This window comes from Pungitius pungitius, chromosome 11 (genome assembly GCF_949316345.1).
Source record: "Pungitius pungitius chromosome 11, fPunPun2.1, whole genome shotgun sequence".
Lineage (NCBI taxonomy): Eukaryota > Metazoa > Chordata > Actinopteri > Perciformes > Gasterosteidae > Pungitius > Pungitius pungitius.
Window position 1 is genome coordinate 19566522 of NC_084910.1, and position 21679 is coordinate 19588200.

Genomic DNA, 21679 nt, shown 5'->3' on the forward strand with positions numbered 1-21679 from the left:
CACACATCAGTCGGGCGGGAAAACAAGCTAACGTTAAATAGCTAATCAGAGCTATCTAAGGTTAGCTAACGTAACGGGCTCCTGACCCAGTTTAAACTTTTCAACATAATTAACGCTTAGTCATAACTAACCGTAAATATGTTGGTATGTTGCTCTTGATAAATCATCACTGACTTCATTTAAATCTTCATTGCAACTTCATCAACCATTTTTAACCATCTAAACAACTGCTAGTTGCAAAGAATAAATCGCCATGGTTACTTGGGTGGGTTTAATTTAACCTGCTTTCGTGTAACCAAGTCCAAGCTAAATTCCTCCAGGATATCCGACTTAATCCCTTATCTGGTTTCGTGCAACAGGCCCCTGGAGTTCCTTCTAATTGACAAATAACATCAGTGGATTCTTCATATGCTTGAGCTCACTTCTAATTAATGTCGAAGGAACATAACAACAGACACAAAACAGCTGTAGAGTAATTAAGCTGTTCTAAGTATTTGATGTATGTTCTAGACATCAAGTATTTGTTAATGATGAATATAAAGAATCAAGAATGCTTTTATAAAGGTTATATAAATACATTGGGATATAATGTTCCTTAAGCTATTATGAAGAAGTTGAGTTTTAAAGTGTAGGTGGAAACTAAACCAAGTTTAGAAGGAAGGGAAGAAAAAAAGGTTTTACTTCCTGTTCATTAAATAAATTAAACATTGCAGTTGTATTGTTTCACATCACCAAGAACCTCCCAAAGGTCACCACAAACCTCCCAAAGGTCACCACAGACCAACTGTGGCTGGTGAAAAAGTTGTCAGGTTGCATTCTGGGAGATGTAGTATGCAGTGTTAGTACTAATTACAAGTGAAGACACCAGCTTCAAATATACTCATTTAAAAACAATTCAGTCAATTAAAAGAAAACAGTTTTATGTTTTGGGAATAAATCACAAGCAGGTTTTTTCTTTTTCAACAAACAAACAACTCTATTTTACAGCTCTATTTACAATCGCACTGCAGCTTTAAGAGAGAGATTCAGCAGTCAATGACATAAAAAAATATATATACAGTGTTTCACATTTCACGGGTTTGAGAACCATAGCACCTTAAAACATGCACACGCACGCACACACACACACACGCACGCACACACACACACGCACACACACACACACACGCGCACACACACACGCACGCACACACACACACACACACACACTCTCTCTCACTCACACTCACACTCTCCCTCTCACACAAAGAAGCTAGGCCCCTTGAGGACCCGGTAGGACCCTTTAGGACCCAGCGTATAAATGGACCGCAGGTCCTCCTCGTTCAGCGGGTCGAGCGGCGCGTCCAGAAAAGTCTCTTTTGTCAGCGTCCTGTTTCTGTCTCTGAGGACATTCTTTAAAATGACCTGTGACGGAGAAAAGAAAACAGTGTGAAAAAAGGGTGGCCGGGTCGGCGGGGCAGTGGGTCGGCGGTTCTGGGGAAAGCGGGTCAGACTCACGTAGCTGATGAGGAAAATCACCAGGGCGAGGATCAGCCCCAACGTCGCCAAGACAACCAGGCACGTGTCCGTCAGGCGGTTCTCTGCCGGATTGTGGGCGGGGCAACCTGAACATGGGACACAGGAAGTCAGTCCCTCAACCGTGACCCCCTCAGTGACCCATGAGAGACAATGAAAGGCCCTCACCTGTCGTCGTGAGGAGCACCCGGCCCTCGCGGTTCTGCTCGCCAACCGGCGCCGCCAGGTCGCACGTGTAGTAGCCGGCGTCGTCGCACGTGGCGTTGGGCAGCCGGAGGTCGCGGGACTCGCCATGGAGCTCCGCCTCCCGCTGCGTGCTGCGGTATCGCACCACGGTGCCGTTGGGGAGGTAGCGGGTCAGGACGCCGAGGAGGCGGGAAGCCGGCGGCGGTCCCTCCTGTGACATCATCAGTGACGTGTTAGCTTTGTCATCTGTGACGCAGCAACTAATGCTTTACTCACAAGAGTGTCGTTAACATAAAAAACAGAGAATAAATGTGGAAATATAAAAATAAAAAATAATAAAATATAGTTTTATCAAATAAAACATTTTATTTACATTTACCTGATGACTTAAATGTATCCAAATACAATCAATCGATACCTTATCGTGGGATATTAAAGATATTAAAGAAAAAGCTATTTGATCCCAGGAGGTTGTTTTTGTAACAAAGTATCTTTACACCATGGTACTTTTACTCCAAAAAGAGACCACAGTACTTCTACAACAACATTAAGTTAAAGATACAAATACTGCTGATATAGTTCTATGACAAAGGCAGTATTCAGAAAAGAGTTCATCATAAACATGAATATATTGTTTATTTTAAATGCCTCTTAAGAGTCACATTGATGTGAATGTTTTAATGTTCTTAACAGGTGTTTTATTTTTAAGTCAGTGGCTTTCAGTTTCTCAATGGAATGCATCTAATCTATTTACACCCCTTTTAGGAGGGAAACGAAACAGGAAGTGACACGTGTCAACATTTGAATTTGAACAAAGCCAATGTCACGTGTCTCCTACTTCCTGGAACATTTGCACACTTGAACGTGTATTCAATGACGTGCACGTGAAGCGCTCTTTCCATGAGGTTGAGGGCAGGTTTTACCTTGTACCACCTCACTGATAAGTACTCCACGCCCGGCTTGTCCTCAGCGGTGCACCGGAGAACACAGTCCTCCCCCAGGAGAACCTGGACCTCCAGCACCGCCTCACAGAGAGCCACGCCTGAAGGAATACAGGAGAGAATAGGTTATTATAGAGCTTAAAATGAAGAAATAACCAGAATACAGGAGAGAATAGGTTATTATAGAGCTTATAATGAAGAAATGACCAGAATACAGGAGAGAATAGGTTATTATAGAGCTTATAATGAAGAAAGAAGGTTAGAGGTAAGAAGGTTGGAGGTTAGAGGTTAGAGGTAAGGAGGTTAGAGGTTAGAGGTAAGGAGGCTGGAGGTAAGCAGGTTGGAGGTAGGAAGGTTGGAGGTCAGAAGGTTGGAGGTTAGAGGTAAGGAGGTTAGAGGTAGGAAGGTTGGAGGTAAGCAGGTTAGAGGTAAGGAGGCTGGAGGTAAGAAGGTTGGAGGTAGGAAGGTTGGAGGTCAGAAGGTTGGAGGTCAGGAGGTTGGAGGTCAGGAGGTTGGAGGTAGGACTCACTCAGTGACAGCAGCAGGCAGAGCCTCGTGGTGCCTTCACGCAGCATCGTTGACGATGTGAGGCGTTCTCACTCTGCTGCTGTTTTATAAGCTCCGCCAACGCAGCAACGAAACCGAAAGCAGGATAAAATTATCGCAAACAAGAACTACATGAAGGTCACCTTTCACACGTGCATGTTCTGCTTCAGCAGCTTACAACAGCGACAACAGAGAATCATTTTGCATCGTGTATAGTTTGGTTTTCAGTGAATTCTCGCGTGACTTCGGGAGGACGAGACGTCGCGTGAAATACAACGTAACGTGCAGAAAGGTTAACGCAAGTTTTAATAAGTTACTGCTTCAATAACGTGGTTGTTGATGTTATATGATACATACCCGGATGTAAGATGCGGGATTCCCCGTGACTTCCATGAAACTGGAGGCGGTTTCTGTTTGCAGGAAACTCCCGCAGAAATCCCCTTCGCGTAATCATCTTAATCCGTTTATCATAAATTAATCATAAAGCAATGTTAGCAAAACCATCTAAAACAAGCATGTCTTCTTTTATGCCCGCTGGATTTTAAGTTAACAAACATTCGGAGGGTTTATTTATATTGTCAAAAAATGAGAGCAGACTTCGGATCACAGGTGATCGGGAGAGAAAGTGAGTAGAAATATTAGTATGAAATCCTGAGACGTGCACTTTGTATTCCTGCTGCGAGAACCCGACAGTCGGTTGTATAAAACAACAAAATAAACACAATAAACACAATAAACACGGTGGCAACAGCGTTACAACGTAACTCACCCCGGAGCTCCTCCCTCTTCCGTCTCCCCCTTCACAATAAATTCTTTAAAGGACTGAAATTACTGAATTATTTATTTATATAAGTTTACTCTCTTGTGTGCTCAACAAATATTTATATATTAAAAATACATGAAACAACGATCAGAAGCTGATAATCACGATTTATTATTATTTATTATCATATATCTATTATCATTTATTACTTTCTGGAATAGTCATTTTCAGAAATAAAAGCAGAACACTTGCTCAGCGGTTAATATATTTATCATCTTTATGTGACTTTATAAAATATTTACATTGGTCTTTGTTATTTTTGTGTATATTTGTGGGAACAGAAAACAGAAAAGGAAACTAAAGGAAGGATCCAATGGTGGATAATAGTTTATCAAATGAAACAAACACATTTCACCTCAGTGAAATTCATTCATTCATTCAAGTCTTTTCCACTTTCTCAACAACCCCCGCCCCCAGCGGAGCCCCCCCGCCTCCCCCCCTCAGCGTCCTGTCTTCAACCCGACTGAGATGCTCTCTCTCGTCCTCTCGTGGTCGTCATCACATCTGTGAGCTGATTGGTCCTTTCACCAGGCCCTGCTCTTTGCGGGTCACCGGCGCGTGGATGCTGCAGTCTCGCGCCTCGCAGATACCCGGCACGCCCGCCCCCCCGAGCCGCCCCGACTGGCCGACCGCGCCGGGGAAGCCGCGGGGCCCCCGGGGGCCCTCCGTGCCGTTCGTGGGTTCCGCCGGGTGACCCGGCAAACCTGCGGAGGGGGAGTGACCAAATGTACAAAACCGTGAGAGCGACCAGAGACGTGAGACAACGTGAGACAACGTGAGACAACGTGAGACAACGTGAGACAACGTGTTAATGTCTGTGTGCAGCTGCACATGTGACCTGTCGCACCTCTGATGCCTTGTGGCCCGTCGGGTCCCGCCAGGCCTTCACCTGGATCTCCTGCGCTGCCTTTAGGCCCCTTCTGGCCTGTGGACAGACAAACACGAAGACACGGGACGTTCCTCAGTCCATAATAAGAGGTCGAAAGGTGTAAATGACTGCTGAAAGTCAACATGAAGGAGAGAAATAGTGCAAAGGTCACCTCTGTCCCCCTGAGCTCCCGCCTGTCCCTCCAGTCCTCGGTCACCTTGAGCCCCTCTGGCTCCTTTTGCTCCGGCTTTTCCAGCTTTTCCCTGATTGGACGAAAGCAGGAAGGATCCAATTATTGCTTCATTTATTCGTTTAATGTTGGGACATCGACGTCTGTGATTGAGGTGAAAGACGATCATCGACCATTCAACTCCAACGCCACTGAAGGGCATTAACACGCGTGTTTTATACAGGAAGACGGAAACAAAAAGACGGAGAGACACAGAGACACAGAGACAGGAGACAGGATTGAAGGTACTAATTCAATTGAGAATAAATGTGTGCTTTTTGGATACCAAACTAGAAGCAGCGGTGAGATATCGACACCTGTCCCCCAGGAGGACCCGTCTCCCCCAGGAGGACCCGTCTCCCCCAGCAGAGGGACTCACCGTCTTCCCCGGGGACCCCGACTGCCCCGGAGGCCCCGGCGGCCCGATGAGGGTCCGGCTGTTGACGGGGCAGCCCTGGGAGCACTTGGCCCGGATGGAGGAGGCGTACTGGGAGATCTGGGCCGTGACCACGCCCCTGCAGAGCTGCAGGACCTGCTCGTCCGTCAGACCGGGGCCCTGCAGGGACGCAAAGGCAGCGGGATGGAAGGGGGACAAAGTTTGTTTGAAAACGTCCTTTGGAAACGTCAGAGGACCGAGAGAAGCACCCTGAGGTGCTCCGCTGGGAAAAGACTTTTAAATCAATGCGACCATTTCTGTCCCAGATGAATACGACCCATTTTAAACTGAAGCCTCATCATTTTATATTAAATTACTTCCATCAATTATAGATACATAACAACTTTTTATTCACGATTCATCGCTGTAAAAGGTCCATATTTATGGGTCTTGAGCTGAAGAACATCTGGTACTTTTACTCGTAGGAGCTCGACTGAAGCTTCATGAAATGAAGGAATCAGGGATGAAACAAATAAACATATAATTATATATATATATATATATATATTTTATATTTTCAGATCAAGCACCAAATTCAAGGGACGACGTTTGAAAGGCAGCACACAGACATTCACTCACAGAGGGACCAGGAACTCCTTTGGGTCCGGCTTGACCTTTGACCCCGAGGTCACCGATGGCCCCGCGCTCTCCCCTGGAGCCCGGGAGGCCGGGTGGGCCGACCGGTCCGGAGTCGCCGCCGCGACCCGCCGTGCCTTTTGGTCCACGCTGCCAGAAAGAACGCCGATTATATGATAAAATATGAATAATGACATATAAACACCTTCTCTCATGAACATTTATCATTTAATAACAATATGCGGTTAATATCGTACCTGTCCTTTGTCTCCCCCGTCTCCTCTGCCTCCCTGAGAGGAGACAAAGACAAGGAGCACACTGGTCAGTGACACAAACAGGAAGTGAAATGACGACATCATCGGACCAAAAACGGGAGACGTTACCTTTTGACCTTTAACACCTCGGAGGCCTTTCTTTCCCACTGCACCCTGCAGGGACAGAGCATGACATCATCCACATCAAAGGCATGTGATCATCAAACACCACCTGCCACCGATAACCAACACCTCCCCCTCCACCTGCCACCTGCCACCAATAACCAACACCACCCCCTCCACCTGCCACCTGCCACCAATAACCAACACCACCCCCTCCACCTGCCACCTGCCACCAATAACCAACACCACCCTCCAAACACTCACCGTGGTCCCATCGGGTCCCGTCTCACCTTTGGCGCCCTGGAAGACATTCAGGTAACATTTCAGTTTGTGTTACCCAACTAATTGATCATGTTACATATTACGTATTGTTACTATTGCTGTTAGCGTAAGGTGAAACTAATCCAATAAGGGATCAATAAGGGATCAATAAGAGATCTGTGTATTGATAACTGACGGTCTGGCCCTGCAGGCCCTTCGATCCGAGTGACCCGGGTACTCCGGCATCTCCTCGCTCTCCTTCGGCTCCCTGTTGAACAAACAGAATAAAATTAAAAGATATAAAGTGATGAATATTTATTTCCTTCCATCCTTTGGCCAGGTGACACATTCTTATATCTCCACCTCATATATTTTAACAGTTTAACTTTCTAAACTTTTCTTCAGTGGGTTTTGTTTCCCTTCTCTCAACTTTTGCATTCCATGTATTTCATTTAATTCACTTTTTGACATTAACCATTATATTTTATATTCATTCTGCCTGTTTTTTCTATTTAAAATATATATATACACACATATACATATACACATAAATGCAAAAGAGGTTATAAATACTTTTAAAGATCTTTTAAAGAAAGGCATTTATGGTTTAACGGGAAAACCCCTAAAAGAGGAATCATAGACAAGAGATTTCTTTGTTAAAGGTCAAAATAACTGAACCTGTCAGTACTGAGTTTATATGACTTTTAATAGTCGTTTTAGACCTTTTCTAAAGGGGAAAAGCCCCTATGACATTTAAAAAAGGAGAACCGATGCCTCGGTTTGGTTTTTGATTGATGACATCATCACGGTGGTCAGCTGGTCCTGGTCCCGATGGACGTGGTCTGCGTGGACTCAGACTCACCGCTCGGCCCGCTCTGCCTCGTGGTCCTCGCACACCGGGGTCGCCTTTGCTGCCCTAAAGGAGGGCGAACAGGAACCGTGACGTGAAAGACCTCCTCATTAAACATTGCACTCAGTTTTAAAGCTGGAGAAACCCTGCATTTGGAAAAATGTTACATTTTTCTGTCAAAACCAGATTGAACAGAGTTTTTAAAGAGACTCCGTCTGTGTGTGGGTTTGCTCTGGTGTGACTCTGTAAAAACACTACGGTCACACAGCAGCACCACCTCCCACAGGCGGAGCAGCAGAAGATCACTTTGAACATGAGCATCGGGAGAGTGTTTGGCACCTTGGCTCCAAACTGTCCAGGTTCGCCCATCACACCCGGGACGCCGATGGGACCCTGAGGAGAACAAACAGCAGGGGGTGAGCTCAGGTAGTTAGCGTGGAGGGGGGCGGGGGGGGGGGGGGGGGGGCAGATAGAACTCTCATCAGACTCACATCTTCTCCGGGGTCGCCGTTGCTGCCCGGCAGGCCGCCGAAGCCTCCGGCGCCCTCACAGGGAGAGAAAGAGCAGGGGGAAGTTGAGCAGAGGACCAAAAAATCACACGGAAAGTTTGCAGTATTTGACTAAACATTAAGGACCAGACTCGGAATTCACTGTTTATGGAGGGAAACCCAGCGCTGAGTTAAGAATGACGAAGACTTGGGAGGACTCCATAACTTCTGCTGACGCAGAGTTTGTCATTGTTCTATTTTGGGTTCGTCCACCTGATGAAGTTGATTTAACGACACCACAAGGTGAGTCTGGAGGCTTCGAGCGGAGGACAAAACAGGTTCGATGAAGGAAGGTAACGTTTAACCAGTTTGACAGGCGACACCCAGAAAGAGGACGTAAAGGGAAAGCACAACATTCCTCACATTCAGTTTTACTTTTGCTGCTGTTTTGGTTTCGGGGGAATTTATTTTTTCTAAATGAGGAGAAAATGAAAGAAGGCGAGTTGCAGACCCTGAGGACTCGTCTGGGAATGTCCAGTGTCTGCTCCCCGCCGTGTCGCACTCTGATGACATCATAAAAGAGAGACAATGTTGTTCCTCTCCTTGGAAAGAGGGAAACATGCCGCCGGTGACTCGTGATAAAAACCTAAATATAGTCGAGCCGCGACGAGTTTGTTGCCTCTGTGGTTTGCTCAAAGGCACCTCAGCAGGACAGCAGGCAAAGGTCAAACCCGTGACCTTTGCCCGCTGATGCTGAGTCATCAATAACAGAAACACGATCGATCACATTGCTGTGATATTAGTTTTCCTTTTTTTTATACCTACATTGCACAACAGTTCCCCCTTAAAACACAATGTAATCTAATAGAAATAAATGTCTAGTGATTTTTGTCTTCTTCACACAAACAGACCGTCTGGAATTGCTTCAGCGCCCCCTGGAGGCCGCAGTGCTCCTCACACTTCCTCCTCTGCTCTGAGGCCTTCACCGAACCGACATGACGCCGCATCTACTGATTTATTACCAGGGACGGGACGCATTCACCACCTTTCAGTGTCCATCTCAATGTAAATGTCCACATTTAGAGACATTTCACAGATTTCCACTGAAACAAGCAGCCAAAACAAAGCTTAGAATTGTGATATTTCATCAAAAACATTTAACCCAACTCAAAAGCCTACATTTGAAACCTTTGATGTTCATCACACACACAATAATGAATATATAGTAATAATAATAATAATGAATATTAAACGGTGTTTGTACCTTGGATCCAGAAGGTCCGATGGATCCCGGTTGTCCACGGTAACCCTGAGGAGGACAAACATTAACAAGAACTTATTATTTAATAATTCAGTAGTAAATCACTAACACTGATCACGTGAAATCACACGAGGCAAAAGGTTCAGTAAGAGAAGTGAATCAATGATTACTTAATGAAAGTCACTCTGAATCCTCATTTCAGAGGCTTCCATCTGAGAGCTAACAGTTTCTACTCGCTTCACCGTCACCATGGAAACGCAATTAAAGAAGAAATCAACGAGGCTCCCAGACCGATAGAAATGAATCCTGGTAAAAGTAAAAGTTTGGTCGTCGATAATGAAACACATGAAACACTTTGAAGTCTCCAGGTGGCTTTAGTGGACGTTATTTGTCTTTTTTGCTGTGAACAGAAAGCAACAAAGATGGCGGCGGATGTCTTACGGTGTAGCCGCTGTCCCCGAGGTCACCGGGGAACCCTGGAGCTCCGGTCTGACCCTGCAGGAGGAGACCCACAGGTGGTTAGTGGGCTGTGGCCCCTGGTGGCGAGCGGACGCCACTGCAGCGAGAGGAGCCACGAGTAACATCTACAGTTTGCTTAAACACACTTAAAGTCTAAAAATGAACAAATGAATGAAAATGACATAGCAAAGTAAATAAGCATTTATTTTATACAGAAATAGATGAATAAATCAAACAGAATTAAATGAAACTTTGTTTGATAAATCAATGAACTTATTTAAATCTGTTGGCGTATTGTTTTAGCTGCTTCCTTGTTACACAGGAAGTGCTTCTTCTTCTGTGTTTACGTACCTTCTGTCCATCTCGTCCCTGAGGACCCTCCGAGCCTTTGACCCCTCGTGACCCCTGAACACAAAATGAAGGAACGCTTCACAACCAAAGACTGAAATAAAAAACATCAAACTCTAAAACAGGAATCCAAAACATCCACATTTGTGGAAAAGACAAATTTAAATTTATAAAACAACCTGATTATAGATTTTAAGGTTAAAAGAGGAAATGTTAGTTACCTTTGTAAGTTTTTAAGCATAAATAAGTTTGTTTAGGACTTTTCTTTACCTTGATACCTGGAACTCCTTTGGGTCCTGGAGGCCCAGCGTCGCCATGACGACCCTGAAATACAACCAAATAAATTACATCATCGTCGAAGAGGTTACGTAACAAAACACAGAGCTTTAATGGTAGTTTTTAATATTTAATTTAAATTAGTTTTTATTCTTGTTTTTCATTTTTAGATCTGAACAGAACAATAAACTGTAAATGTTTCTACTACTAGTTGTTTAAAGTGAATATAAATGCCATGTTTGAACTATTTTTCTTTCTCAAAATCAAAACAAATAATAAACTGACTAAAACAAAGATTTATACAAATCCTTCAATAATCTCTATTTTTCCTTAATTATTTTTCTCATTGGACTTGTAAACTTTAGCTTGTAGTCGTGCTCTACTTTTAACCTTTATACTTAGATTTATGTAACTCTTATTCACTTTATATTCTTCAGATATTCAAATGTTTCTGCTCTATAATACTTTTGCATTTTTAAGAATCTTTCCTGTTCCTTTGCTCCATCATTTAACATCTTGGTACAGTTTTTATTAGGATTATTTAATGTCAAAAGTAATGATAAAACATACAATACGCCAATTTCATTAAAATGATCATTAAACCATTAAAACAAATTGGATTTCCTTTCTTGTCTAATAATCCGTTTTCCTGCTGATTTACAGTCTTTATTTCATCTTTGATTCTGTAGACGACTCTAGGAAGAAGGAGAGGGAGGTTGAGTCCTTACAGTCTCACCGGGACCCCCGACCCCCCCGCGGGGTCCGTCCATCCCGACGTCCCCCTGACACGTGAAACAAGCCACACGTTAAACAAAGCATACAGCACGCCATCATCCAGGCACCGCGCATGATGTCATCGCGACGCGGGCCTCCTTGCGTGCACGTGAGTGTGCACGTGAGTGTGCACGTGCGCTTACCTTCATTCCAAACTCTCCCTGTTCGCCCGGGTCTCCTGGGAGTCCAGCTTCTCCCTGGGGACGAAGAATAAGGTCTGATGTTTGAACCAGTCACTAACAGCTCGTTCACGAGGAAGAGGAGGAGGAGGAAGAGGTTTATATATGAGTTGCTTTAACAGTCCAGTAGGGGGGGCTACACGTTAACGAGGAGGTGCTCACCAGGCCTCCAGAGAAGCCCGACGCTCCGTCGTCTCCTTCGGGTCCCGCGCCGCCCTGAGGGTCGAGAGGTCAAAGGTCAAAGTCAGACACTAAACAGAGAACGCGATCAGCTGAGAGAACTAAAAACGACTCCAGCTGTTTATCTTCCTCTATTGATCAAAGCATTGGTTTCATCCGCTGAGTCTCTTCATGAACATGGTTTTTATTTTATGGTCCTCTGTGTATTTAACAAGTTTTTACCTTCGCCGTTGTTTCACCTTCAGCTTTAACAACATCTAAATGTATCTTATTTCATTTTTACTTCATCTTGTTGTCTGTGTTTTCGCTTCCTCTCAGTTTGTGCATAATAATAATAATAATAATAATAATGTATCATATTTATCATTTGAGGTGACAACACATCATTGTTGTGGTAGATTTACTGACCACTGGTCCGGTGTCTCCTCCTCTCCCCCGAACTCCTTTGGTTCCTTTGTATCCCTGAAAATAACAAAACCGGGTCAAACTCACAGAGACGGCCTCATTATAATCTATTTATATATATATATATATATATATATATACTGAAACAATGTTACACATTTATATATATATATATATATATATATATATATATATATATATTACACATTTATATATATATATATATATATATATATATATATATATATATATATATAAATGTGTAACATTGTTTCAGTCTCTCACCTCTCGGCCTTGAGTCCCTGGCTCCCCGGTTTTACCCTGCTCACCTCTGGACCCCTGACAGGAAGTAGTGGTGTCATCCAATAATAATCAATAATAATCAATAATAATCAATAATAATCACTGAGTGCTTTGACCCATGAGGCAGAACTAAGTTAAGACTAGAAATAAACTAATAAAGTTATTTTAAAGAGATTATACAGAACCATGATGAGAAGAACCGGGTCGGTACCTTCGGACCCGCAAAGCCAGCGAATCCAGGCTGACCAGGTTCACAGTCGCACTCAGTGGGCCCCTCTTCTCCAAGACCTGCATCGGCTCCAGACCCCTCAAAGTCGTAAGGGAACTGTGGACCAGTCTCAGGTTAGTCCTGATCCTCCATGAACCAGTTTCCGGTTAGTCCTGATCCTCCATGAACCAGTCTCAGGTTAGTCCTGATCCTCTATGAACCAGTCTCAGGTTAGTCCTGATCCTCCATGAACCAGTTTCAGGTTAGTCCTGATCCTCCATGAACCAGTCTCAGGTTAGTCCTGATCCTCTATGAACCAGTCTCAGGTTAGTCCTGATCCTCCATGAACCAGTCTCAGGTTAGTCCTGATCCTCCATGAACCAGTTTCAGGTTAGTCCTGATCCTCCATGAACCAGTCTCAGGTTAGTCCTGATCCTCTATGTGAACCAGTCTCAGGTTAGTCCTGATCCTCCATGAACCAGTCTCAGGTTAGTCCTGTCAGGGGTGTCAAACTCATTCAGGTTTGGGATAGACCATTATAACCATGGGGGGGGGGTGTACCCTCTGGGATACAGCTGATGGGGGACGGAGGTCTATGTGGACCAGTCTCTGTACCTGCATGGTCTCCATGTCCTCCTTGGCGTAGTGGGACTCGGCGGTGGTGGTGTACGGGAGGGGGTCCTCGGTGATCATGGTGACCTGGGTGGGTTGGGGTCCGTAGGGGTCCTGGTCCCCCCCCGTGGGCCTCTGGTCCTCGTCGTAGTCGTAAGTCGGCTCAGGTGGGTACTCTAAGGGGGACCACATTTAGACCTTTAGACCTGAGAACCCGAGGTACTTCTACACGTATCAGGTACTTCACGTACAAGGTACTTCACGTACGAGGTACTTAACGTACAAGGTACTTCTCCAGGTAATGCTCATACTTTCTCTGCCAGACTCCTTTGATAAAAACATTGATCATCAAACCGATAACGTGAATCCAAACAAACGTCCAAAACCAACAGAAGACAAACTAACGAAGGACCCGTCAAACGCGTCCTTTATCGATCCTTTGTGTGCTTTCTGTGACGGACAGGTGTGACATCATCAGGCAAAGGCGCTCACCTGATGGAGGAGGGGCTACGCTGTTGTAGCGGTCAACCACGGGGGCTTCATAGGTGCGTTCCTCACCTGGACACACACACACACACACACCTGAGCTCACTGGTCTAAACACAAAATGACATTTGCAGATGAATGTGTGAATTTGAGAGGAAACATCTGACACAAAGGCATTATGAGGATTGACACCTTTCACCCTCTCACAGTGAAAATAATGCAGAATATAAAGCTGCACAAAGGTGGGCTCTGACCTGAGTGGAACCCGGAGTGTTCCTCCTGGCTGAGAGAGGACAGGACGCACAGGGACAGCACCAGCAGCCCCGAGAGGGGACACGTCTGCAAACAGGAGACACCGGCTGCTTTAACGCATGTGTGCAGCTTCCCAGGTCAAAGGTCAAACCCGAGAAACCAATATCAGACAGAGCAGTAAAACCCTTTAAACCAGGATTTCAAATGTAACGAATTAAACAAATACAGGAAGTAACAAAGATGAAGGTGAAGCATCTTCTGATGATTTTGATGATCGAGACGTCATGCACAACTTTAAAGGGTCGGTCTGTTTGGACACAACCAAGTGTCAAAGGTCACTGGTTTGAATCCCAGAGCAACGTGACTTTGTGTTACGAAGCGCTGACTTTGAATTCTTTTGTCCCGTTTGAGTGGCTCGGTTCCAGCAGCTCGACGGCGTGAACACACACATTTATGACCGAAGGAATCAGAATCATAAAAAGCTTTGAGGAGGTTGGATTCTCTCCGAAGGTCAGTTCAGTTTAAAATGAGTTTAGTTTCTCAGACAAAGACGACAAGTTTATGAAGGTTATTAAACGTCTTTGTCGTCACTAAAGACAAAGACAAACAAAGGACAAACAGAGCTTGTTTGAGCCAATGATGACTCCACTGTCATTATGAATATAATAATAAATAATGAATCGCCCCCCCCCTCACTCACCGTGGCGCTGGAGGCTCTCATGCTGCTGCAGATTCAGGACGAGGACAAAAAAAGCACCTGAGCCGCTCTGCTCACAGCCTCATGTCCTCCGTGTGTCTCTATGTCCTCGGTCTGAGCGCTCTACTCCTTCTCTCCTTACTCCCTCTGTCCTCTCTTTGTCCTCCCTCTGTCCCTGCAGGGTCCCAGGAAGCAAAAGTATTTTCCCTCTGTCTCTCGCCGTGGTGAGAAATACCGTCCTCAGCAGAGAAGACGGACACAAGGACAGGAGGAGGGTCGTGAAGGAAAAGAACGTTGCTATAAAGCCGACACTATTTTAACATCTGGATCATTTTAATATCTCAAATATCCACAAAAACGATTCATTTGCTTATTAATCTGTTGTTAAAACATATCATTTGACAAGAACATCATTTGTGCAGAAAAGACAATTTGCAACTTGTGTGAATCCACTGAAACAGAAACGTAAACTAGAGATCTAAATCCTTGGTGCTCAAATGACTCAAATATATTCTCCTACATTAAAACGTTTATTAAGATGGAAAAGATTTGAAAGCAATTGGATTTTGAAAGTAATTACATTTAAATGAGTGAGAATGAACTTCAAACTGCTGTGAACTAAAGATGAAACTGTTAAGTTATCAAACATTAATAACAAGACACCAGAATTTCAAATTAAAAGTGTTTTCACTGTGTGAACACAGCCTATAACAGGAGTGACCTTTGACCCTGTGGTGAAAGTGTGCCAGCTATGACACTCCCGACCAACATTCCATGTGGTCTGCATTGGAAAACCGCTCCCCGCCAATGAGGCAGAGGCGGGGGGGCGGGACATGTTCAAGCACAAAAAATGTATATATCAAAACTTTATTTTTTCTTACAAAATCTCCTTATTTATGAAATTAAAATGTGTTCATGTGCAACACCTTTTAAGCAGTCGGGGCCCCAATGACCTTTGACCCTTATCTGATCCAACTGCATCACTTCTCCTTCTCCTCTCTCTTCTTCTTCTTCTTCTTCTTCCGGTGGTGTTCATCCGGAGAGCCGGAATCCCTGAGAAGATCAATTCAGCGAAAGGTGGGAGAAAGTTTTTACTTTTATTCAAAGTTTTGACCAATATCTGTTACCATGACAAACTGTATCTAGTGTATCAGTGATTATATAAGTGATGTCACAGCTTCATGTGTTAAAAGGAACGTTCTCTGTAGTGACCAGCAGGGGGCGACTCCTCTGCTCCCATAGACGTCTATGAGGAAATGACTCTACTTCTGTGTAGTGACCAGCAGGGGGCGACTCCTCTGGTCCCATAGACGTCTATGAGGAAATGACTCTACTTCTGTGTAGTGACCAGCAGGGGGCGACTCCTCTGCTCCCATAGACGTCTATGAGGAAATGACTCTACTTCTGTGTAGTGACCAGCAGGGGGCGACTCCATTTACATTACATTACATGTCATTTAGCTGATTTAGAGTCAAACAGACCATAAAGCAGGGGATGCTTTAGGGCGGGGCCTAACGCTGATTGACAGGGACGTATACAGTCTCACTACGTCCTCCTCAGTCATAAAATGGTCACTTTCTCTTGACTGGTTGCAGAAACAAAAACAAGATGGCGACGGTGACATCGCCAACCTTTAAGGCTTCAAGACAGCGGTCACCAGACCAATGGATGACGTTACCATGACGACTACGTCCACTTCTTACATAGAGTCCAGCGTCGAAGCAGAGATGCAACCTCTCACCTCTCTCTCTTCTTCCTCTTCTTTTTGCTCTCTCGGTCTTGGCTTCGTTCCCGGCTGCGGCGCCGTCGGCTGTGCGAGCGCCGAGACTCCGACGACGCCGAGCGCTTCTCGTCCGGCCGCCGCCTGACGCGCAAACAACAACAGCCGTCAGCTCGCCGTCTTAATGTGAAGAGTAGACAACGCTACAGTCGTACCTCTGCGAGGAGAGTTCAGATCTGCTGGCCTCCTCCTCTCGCTCTTCTTCTTTCCACTGCCTGGTGAGCTCCCCCGAGTGGACATTGATCACCTCCCTGATCACCTGCAGGGCGATCAATAGATACGTTTCTTCCTCATTCAAAAACTGTTTTGCATGCCTCACTTCTTCCTGTAATATTTTTGCCTCTTTCTGACTCTGACTTAACAAGCGGAGGTTTAGTATCAGTTTGTTGCTCGTGTTCTTGTGGCCAGCGGTAACTTTGTTGTAAACACACTTGAGCTGTGATTTGTTACCTCAGGAGGTCAGTGATGATGGCGTTACCTCGGTGTAGGACTTCTTGGTGATGTGAACGTTCTTGGCCCGGTAGGACTGACGCCGCCTCTTGTAGTCCCGCATCTCTGCCATGAGCTCCAGGTGAGTCTTTGGCTCGTTCTGCTCCTCATCTACGAAGACAAAGACACTTCACCGGTGAAACTCGGACATCGGACGAGGAGGACGCCGTTCATTTGAGACTTACCCTTCTGCAGCTTGGACACCAGGTCGACGTAGAGGTCCTCGTTGCCGGAGGCGACGCCTTCCTTCTGTTGGCCGAGGACGTCGACCACGTGGTCGTACAGAGCCAGTCGGTCGGCCACGGTGAGGTCGCACACGGCGCGCTTGTGGTTCTGAGGCACGTCGACGGGCTGACCCGAGTACTGACCTGGTGAGGGAGCCCGTAATATAATCTCATCCCTCATTCATAGTAAGGAGGAGAAGCCCTCTAACGAAGCCCCCACCTTGCCAGAAGACTCCCTCCATCCTCATCAGCGGAGCGGCGGACCGGGCCTGCAGGATCACCTGGTGCTGGGTGGCTTTGTCTGCAGGAAGCACATTCAATTAGACAAAGAAGAACAAACATACACCGTTTGTTCAACTTTTACATGCAGTGATTTCAAATCAAGAGTTTTGTCGTGTTGTAAAAATCAAAAACCATATCAAAGAAAGCAAATAAAAAAAGAAATAATAATAATAACACGCAAAATATTATTAGATCTCAGAAGTATTTGATACTGTCTTGTTATATATGTTTTCCTGGGCTTTAGAAATATTTTTTTACAAAGTGAAATACATTCAACATGGATGAAAATACTACTTTAAAGGGTTTGTTACTTTTACTCTTAAAAAAGAAAATCTTCCATTACATCTTTGCTTTTTTCCACCGATCGTTGTGAGCAGAAGAATTCAGCGCCTTTCAAGCAGCGATGTTTCACAACAGTGGTTTTATTCATTATTATCTTCATCTAGGAACAAAATGATAAAAATACCTTTATTGTATTCAGGACATTTTTCTGGTTGTCAACCAGTAAATAAAATGTAAACAATAAGCAAATAGCTTAATGTCCACCCTAAAATAACTCAATGTTTTATATTGTATATTTATATTGTTGTATTAGTGACATTAAAAAGGTCAGCAAAAAGTTTTAACTGACGACGGAACCAAAAAAAAAAAAGTTTCGGGAGGGAAAGTCTCCCAAATATGATACTGCACAGGATTTGTGACGGATATGTATAAGTGTCACATGTTTATTTAAGCATGCGGTCGTCGTGGTGACTCACCCATCGTGAGGCTTCTGACGCCGTTGTTCTCATAACACACAGAGGTGTCCAACATCTCCGCCTGCAGGAGAGGGATGAAGCGTTGTATTGTTCTCGTAATGATGCAGTAAAGTGGCAGGGAGTTATATCTTGAAAAGCCCCGAAATGCTGGAGACGGACCGTTAGTTTCCATACACTATGTGTGTGTGTGTGTGTGCGTGTGTTACCTCCTCCTCAGCACAGTAGCCCATCTTCCTGCGGCTGCAGCAGGCTTTGTGTTTCTCCATGCTCCTCACTGGGACTCGGTGGTTGGAGTCGTAGGGACACTGCTCCATTGCATCCTAGCGAAACACAAAACAACATTTAGTTTTAATTGCATTGGAAATTGGATCAAACCAGTCGGCACAGAGAAGGGCCTCTATGTGGTGTTTATGGAAGTCAACACACAGCTGTAGGAGGAGCAGTTTAAGTGAATACACCACGAGAGGATGGATACAAAACGCAGTGATCATGCAAGAAGAAATGTTTAACTTAACATTTAGAAGAAGCCCCAAACGTTTTGAAAGAAACATTTACAATATCTGGACAAAGATAATGAGCCGCAAGCCGAAATGACAATGAATAAATTATGTCAAACATAACGGTACAAAAATAGTGCTTTATAACGTTACATAATGTTTCTGGATGGAATGAGGTGGAGTAAAAGAGTAAAGTTATGGAAACGGTAAATACTCAGGTATTTGTACTTAGTAACGTTCACTAAGGTATAAGTTGCAGCAGCTAACTTAGATGTTTAGAGCTAACGTTAAATGGGGCGCTAACGTGGATGACGTAACTTAAGATAATACTACCCTTAACGTTAAAGCTCAATGTTTATGTTTTCCGTGAAATTAATTCTTAACTTCGGGATTCGTGTAACATCGTTGGAGTAAAAGTTCTCAGCAGCTAACGTCTCGTTAGCTTAAACCGAAGCTACCTGGCTGTAGTCCTTGTAGTCCTTGGACCATCCCAACGTTTCAAATACATCGTTAAGCTGCTTTTTACAGTCTTCTGTGAACTCTGTCAGCTCCCGCAGACGGTCCAGTCGGTCCTGAAGAGTTGTCGTTACTAACGGTTCCGACATTTTGAGGTTTTATATCCAAATTGTGGATGTTTGAAGAAGATTTGTCTCGAAATCATCCGTGTTTTGTTATCGCCACACTTTCAGCAGCCATATATTTCGCGCGATGTTATGACGTCACCATGTTGATGCCATTTTAAAAGAGATGCATGCTGGTATTTGAAGTCCGCCAGTATATGGTCCATAAATTATGCTTATTATATATTATGTTATGTTATGTTATATTATATTTCCATTTCTTTAAATTAAAATCTAAATAAATAGTATTTTTGATCATATTTCTGTTCTATTTGCTTTATTATAAAAGAAGATACACGCCATGTCGAAGACGACCTACAGAACAACAGTGATTTTTCAAATACAAAGAATACAAACACATTGGACAAATATATGAATAAAAGCTGTTTGCATGGTATCCAGTCACAGCAGGACATGCTGGAAGTCGCTGCGTCTCATGTGGGGTTCGTCTGGGCCTTTGGCAGCAGCTCAGGAACCAGCAGATCATGTGTGTATATGTCCTCTGTTCTGAGGAGAGAAAAGACATGCAAACATGTTCCTGAACACGCATGATCTTGTTCCTGTGAATCACACAGGAACCCTGCGTTAGCCCAAGGGTGAGGAAGGAGTCAAAGTCTAAGCAATTGCATTAGTAGATGAAGCACAGCTGTCATAATAAATCATACTTACATTACTTCGAGAGTGTCTTCAACAGCGACCTCCTCCACCACCTCCACTCCAACCACCAGGTTCCTCCTCACTGCGTGAAACAAACACAAGAGGGTCCTTCAACATGACGCATCTCTCAACAACCAGGATCATCCTGTATCTTCTCACCAGGTCCAGACTTTGAAGGAAGTCAGGTGGACGATGATGTTTTTAAACTAAATTAAACGTCAACTATTGTGGACATGGCTCTTAAATATCTTGAACCTAATTTCTGAATGAACGGTGGGCCATGTTAATCTCTTCTCTTCTCAAAGTAACCCAGAGGAGCAAACGCTCACCTCCGTAGACGTATGGAGATCCAGGCCAGCAGGGGGCCGGACCTCCCCCCCCCCTCTGCCCACAGACACAGACGGACCCCCGGGTCTCCATCCGCAGACCCTCCCAGCAATGACCACCGCCATCCCTCGCGGTCTGGGGCCGGGGCGCCGCGGGACCCCCCCCCGCCGGCCCGTAGAGGGTCGGAGGTCGAGGCGTGGACCACTGAGCTTCGGAGGCCTGACCCACGTCACCATGGCAACCTGAGGGAAGGTAGGGGAGGAGCAAGATAAAACCAACACAATTTCTATCAAGCTGATTTTACCAATTCAATTTAAAACAGAACATTTCAATGTCTTCATCAGCAGCCAATGTGATGAATATTTGCATTCTTCTCTCAAAGCATTTTACATGAGGTGAGATAGACGTGAGGTAGAAAGCTGTGAGGATTAAGCATTGAATGAAGCAGTGAATTGTCACATGACCGAATGGAAATTATTAGTTTATTAAACAACTTGGAGAACTTCAACTTGTTTATAAACTTCTTCACAAACTCAACTGTCTTTGCTGATTTTGATTTTTCAAAATAACAAATCTCTCAAAATTATAAAGAAATTAAACATCCAAGAAAAACTAGTTGGTGGATGAAATGCTCTTATTTTATATTTTCTCTTAAAAATGTGAAACGCATTTAAAGGAGCATTTTGCAGCTCTAAAGACACATTGAACACACTGGTTGGTGGCTTTTGGCTCAGAGGTCACGAGTCGTGTGTCTCAGCCGCCTGTTTCCTGGACCTGCTGCTGAGACCTGGGTTTGGACCAGGAAGGACACACACACACACACACACACACACACACACACACACACACACACTCAGTGAGCATGCACACTTGGCAGGGAGTGTGAGGCTCTTCACTCAAAAACAAAACAAGCAGCCAGAGTGACAATAAAAGACAACCTTGACCGAATCAACAAGCTCATTTTGTAAATCAATTTTGTTCTCAGTTCACACAATGTGTGTAGACACCCCACCTTGTGTTAGTTGGGTTTTAGTTGTGCACCTGAAAACATCTGAAACCATCACCGACACACTTAGGAATGAAATGAAACGTTTTTGTTCCCCCAAAGGGACAAAAGTCCTTTTTGAACTCATATCATCATTATAACATTTTTGTTTTTTAAACTCACTTCCTTTTTTAAAATCTCATCTCCTCTTATGTTACCTGTGGAGCAGCAGCAAGCAGCGGGGTGCTCTCCTTCCTCCTCCTCCTCCTCCTCCTCCTCATCCCTCTGCATGAAGAGGCTCCCCGAGGGCTGAGGGAGGAGACACAGCGGAGGTCTCGCAGACCGAACCCAACAGTCCGGATCCAGTCCGTCCATCGCAGCCTCTCCGAGTGCTTTAGGGCAGAGGAGGGAATCTATGGAAGTCTTCCTCCCCTCCTCTTCCTCTCAGAGGGGCGGAGTGAGAGAACAAGCTGATCGGCCACCCGCCTCCGTTAGTGACGTAATGCTGTTTACTACGAGCTAGT

At 44.7% G+C, this 21679-nt stretch overlaps 3 protein-coding genes across 7 annotated transcripts; all 3 read right to left on the bottom strand.

Annotated features, from left to right (window-relative positions):
- Positions 1-642: 642 nt before the first annotated feature.
- On the bottom strand, positions 643-3992 carry cd83 (CD83 molecule). 4 transcript variants are annotated; one of them, XM_062565702.1, is made up of 7 exons: positions 3958-3992; positions 3546-3642; positions 3172-3249; positions 2625-2743; positions 1684-1912; positions 1498-1604; positions 643-1404 (listed from the first exon to the last, which is right to left on the bottom strand). In XM_062565702.1, exons 3-7 carry the CDS (start codon positions 3215-3217, stop codon positions 1240-1242), a joined length of 666 nt encoding a protein of 221 aa, XP_062421686.1. In that variant the 5' UTR covers positions 3218-3249; positions 3546-3642; positions 3958-3992; the 3' UTR covers positions 643-1239. The 4 variants fall into 4 exon arrangements, with proteins under 4 accessions (XP_062421686.1, XP_037310019.2, XP_037310018.2 ...); XM_037454122.2 differs by having other exon boundaries at positions 3546-3973; XM_037454121.2 differs by having other exon boundaries at positions 644-1404; positions 3172-3642; positions 3958-3988.
- A 125-nt stretch (positions 3993-4117) lies between these two features.
- On the bottom strand, positions 4118-14666 carry zgc:113232 (uncharacterized protein LOC541546 homolog). The gene is made up of 26 exons (XM_037454052.2): positions 14540-14666; positions 13842-13926; positions 13594-13659; positions 13105-13277; positions 12493-12606; positions 12264-12317; positions 11982-12035; positions 11556-11609; positions 11358-11411; positions 11169-11222; positions 10435-10488; positions 10168-10221; positions 9799-9852; positions 9361-9405; positions 8100-8153; positions 7948-8001; positions 7621-7674; positions 6955-7026; positions 6762-6797; positions 6504-6548; positions 6378-6410; positions 6124-6270; positions 5488-5664; positions 5052-5142; positions 4859-4936; positions 4118-4715 (listed from the first exon to the last, which is right to left on the bottom strand). The coding sequence occupies exons 1-26, from the start codon at positions 14558-14560 to the stop codon at positions 4510-4512; spliced, it is 1983 nt and encodes a 660-aa protein (XP_037309949.2). The 5' UTR covers positions 14561-14666; the 3' UTR covers positions 4118-4509.
- On the bottom strand, positions 14589-21612 carry snrnp48 (small nuclear ribonucleoprotein 48 (U11/U12)). 2 transcript variants are annotated; one of them, XR_009957088.1, is made up of 13 exons: positions 21374-21612; positions 20173-20412; positions 19856-19925; positions 19025-19693; positions 18276-18389; positions 18070-18130; positions 17250-17330; positions 16991-17173; positions 16795-16916; positions 16472-16575; positions 16278-16400; positions 15463-15589; positions 14589-14711 (listed from the first exon to the last, which is right to left on the bottom strand). XR_009957088.1 is itself a non-coding variant. In XM_037454092.2 (12 exons), the coding sequence occupies exons 4-12, from the start codon at positions 19169-19171 to the stop codon at positions 15517-15519; spliced, it is 1008 nt and encodes a 335-aa protein (XP_037309989.1). In that variant the 5' UTR covers positions 19172-19693; positions 19856-19925; positions 20173-20412; positions 21374-21612; the 3' UTR covers positions 14849-15516. The 2 variants fall into 2 exon arrangements, 1 of the variants encoding a protein (XP_037309989.1); XM_037454092.2 differs by lacking the exon at positions 14589-14711 and having other exon boundaries at positions 14849-15589.
- Between the last annotated feature and the right edge of the window lie 67 nt (positions 21613-21679).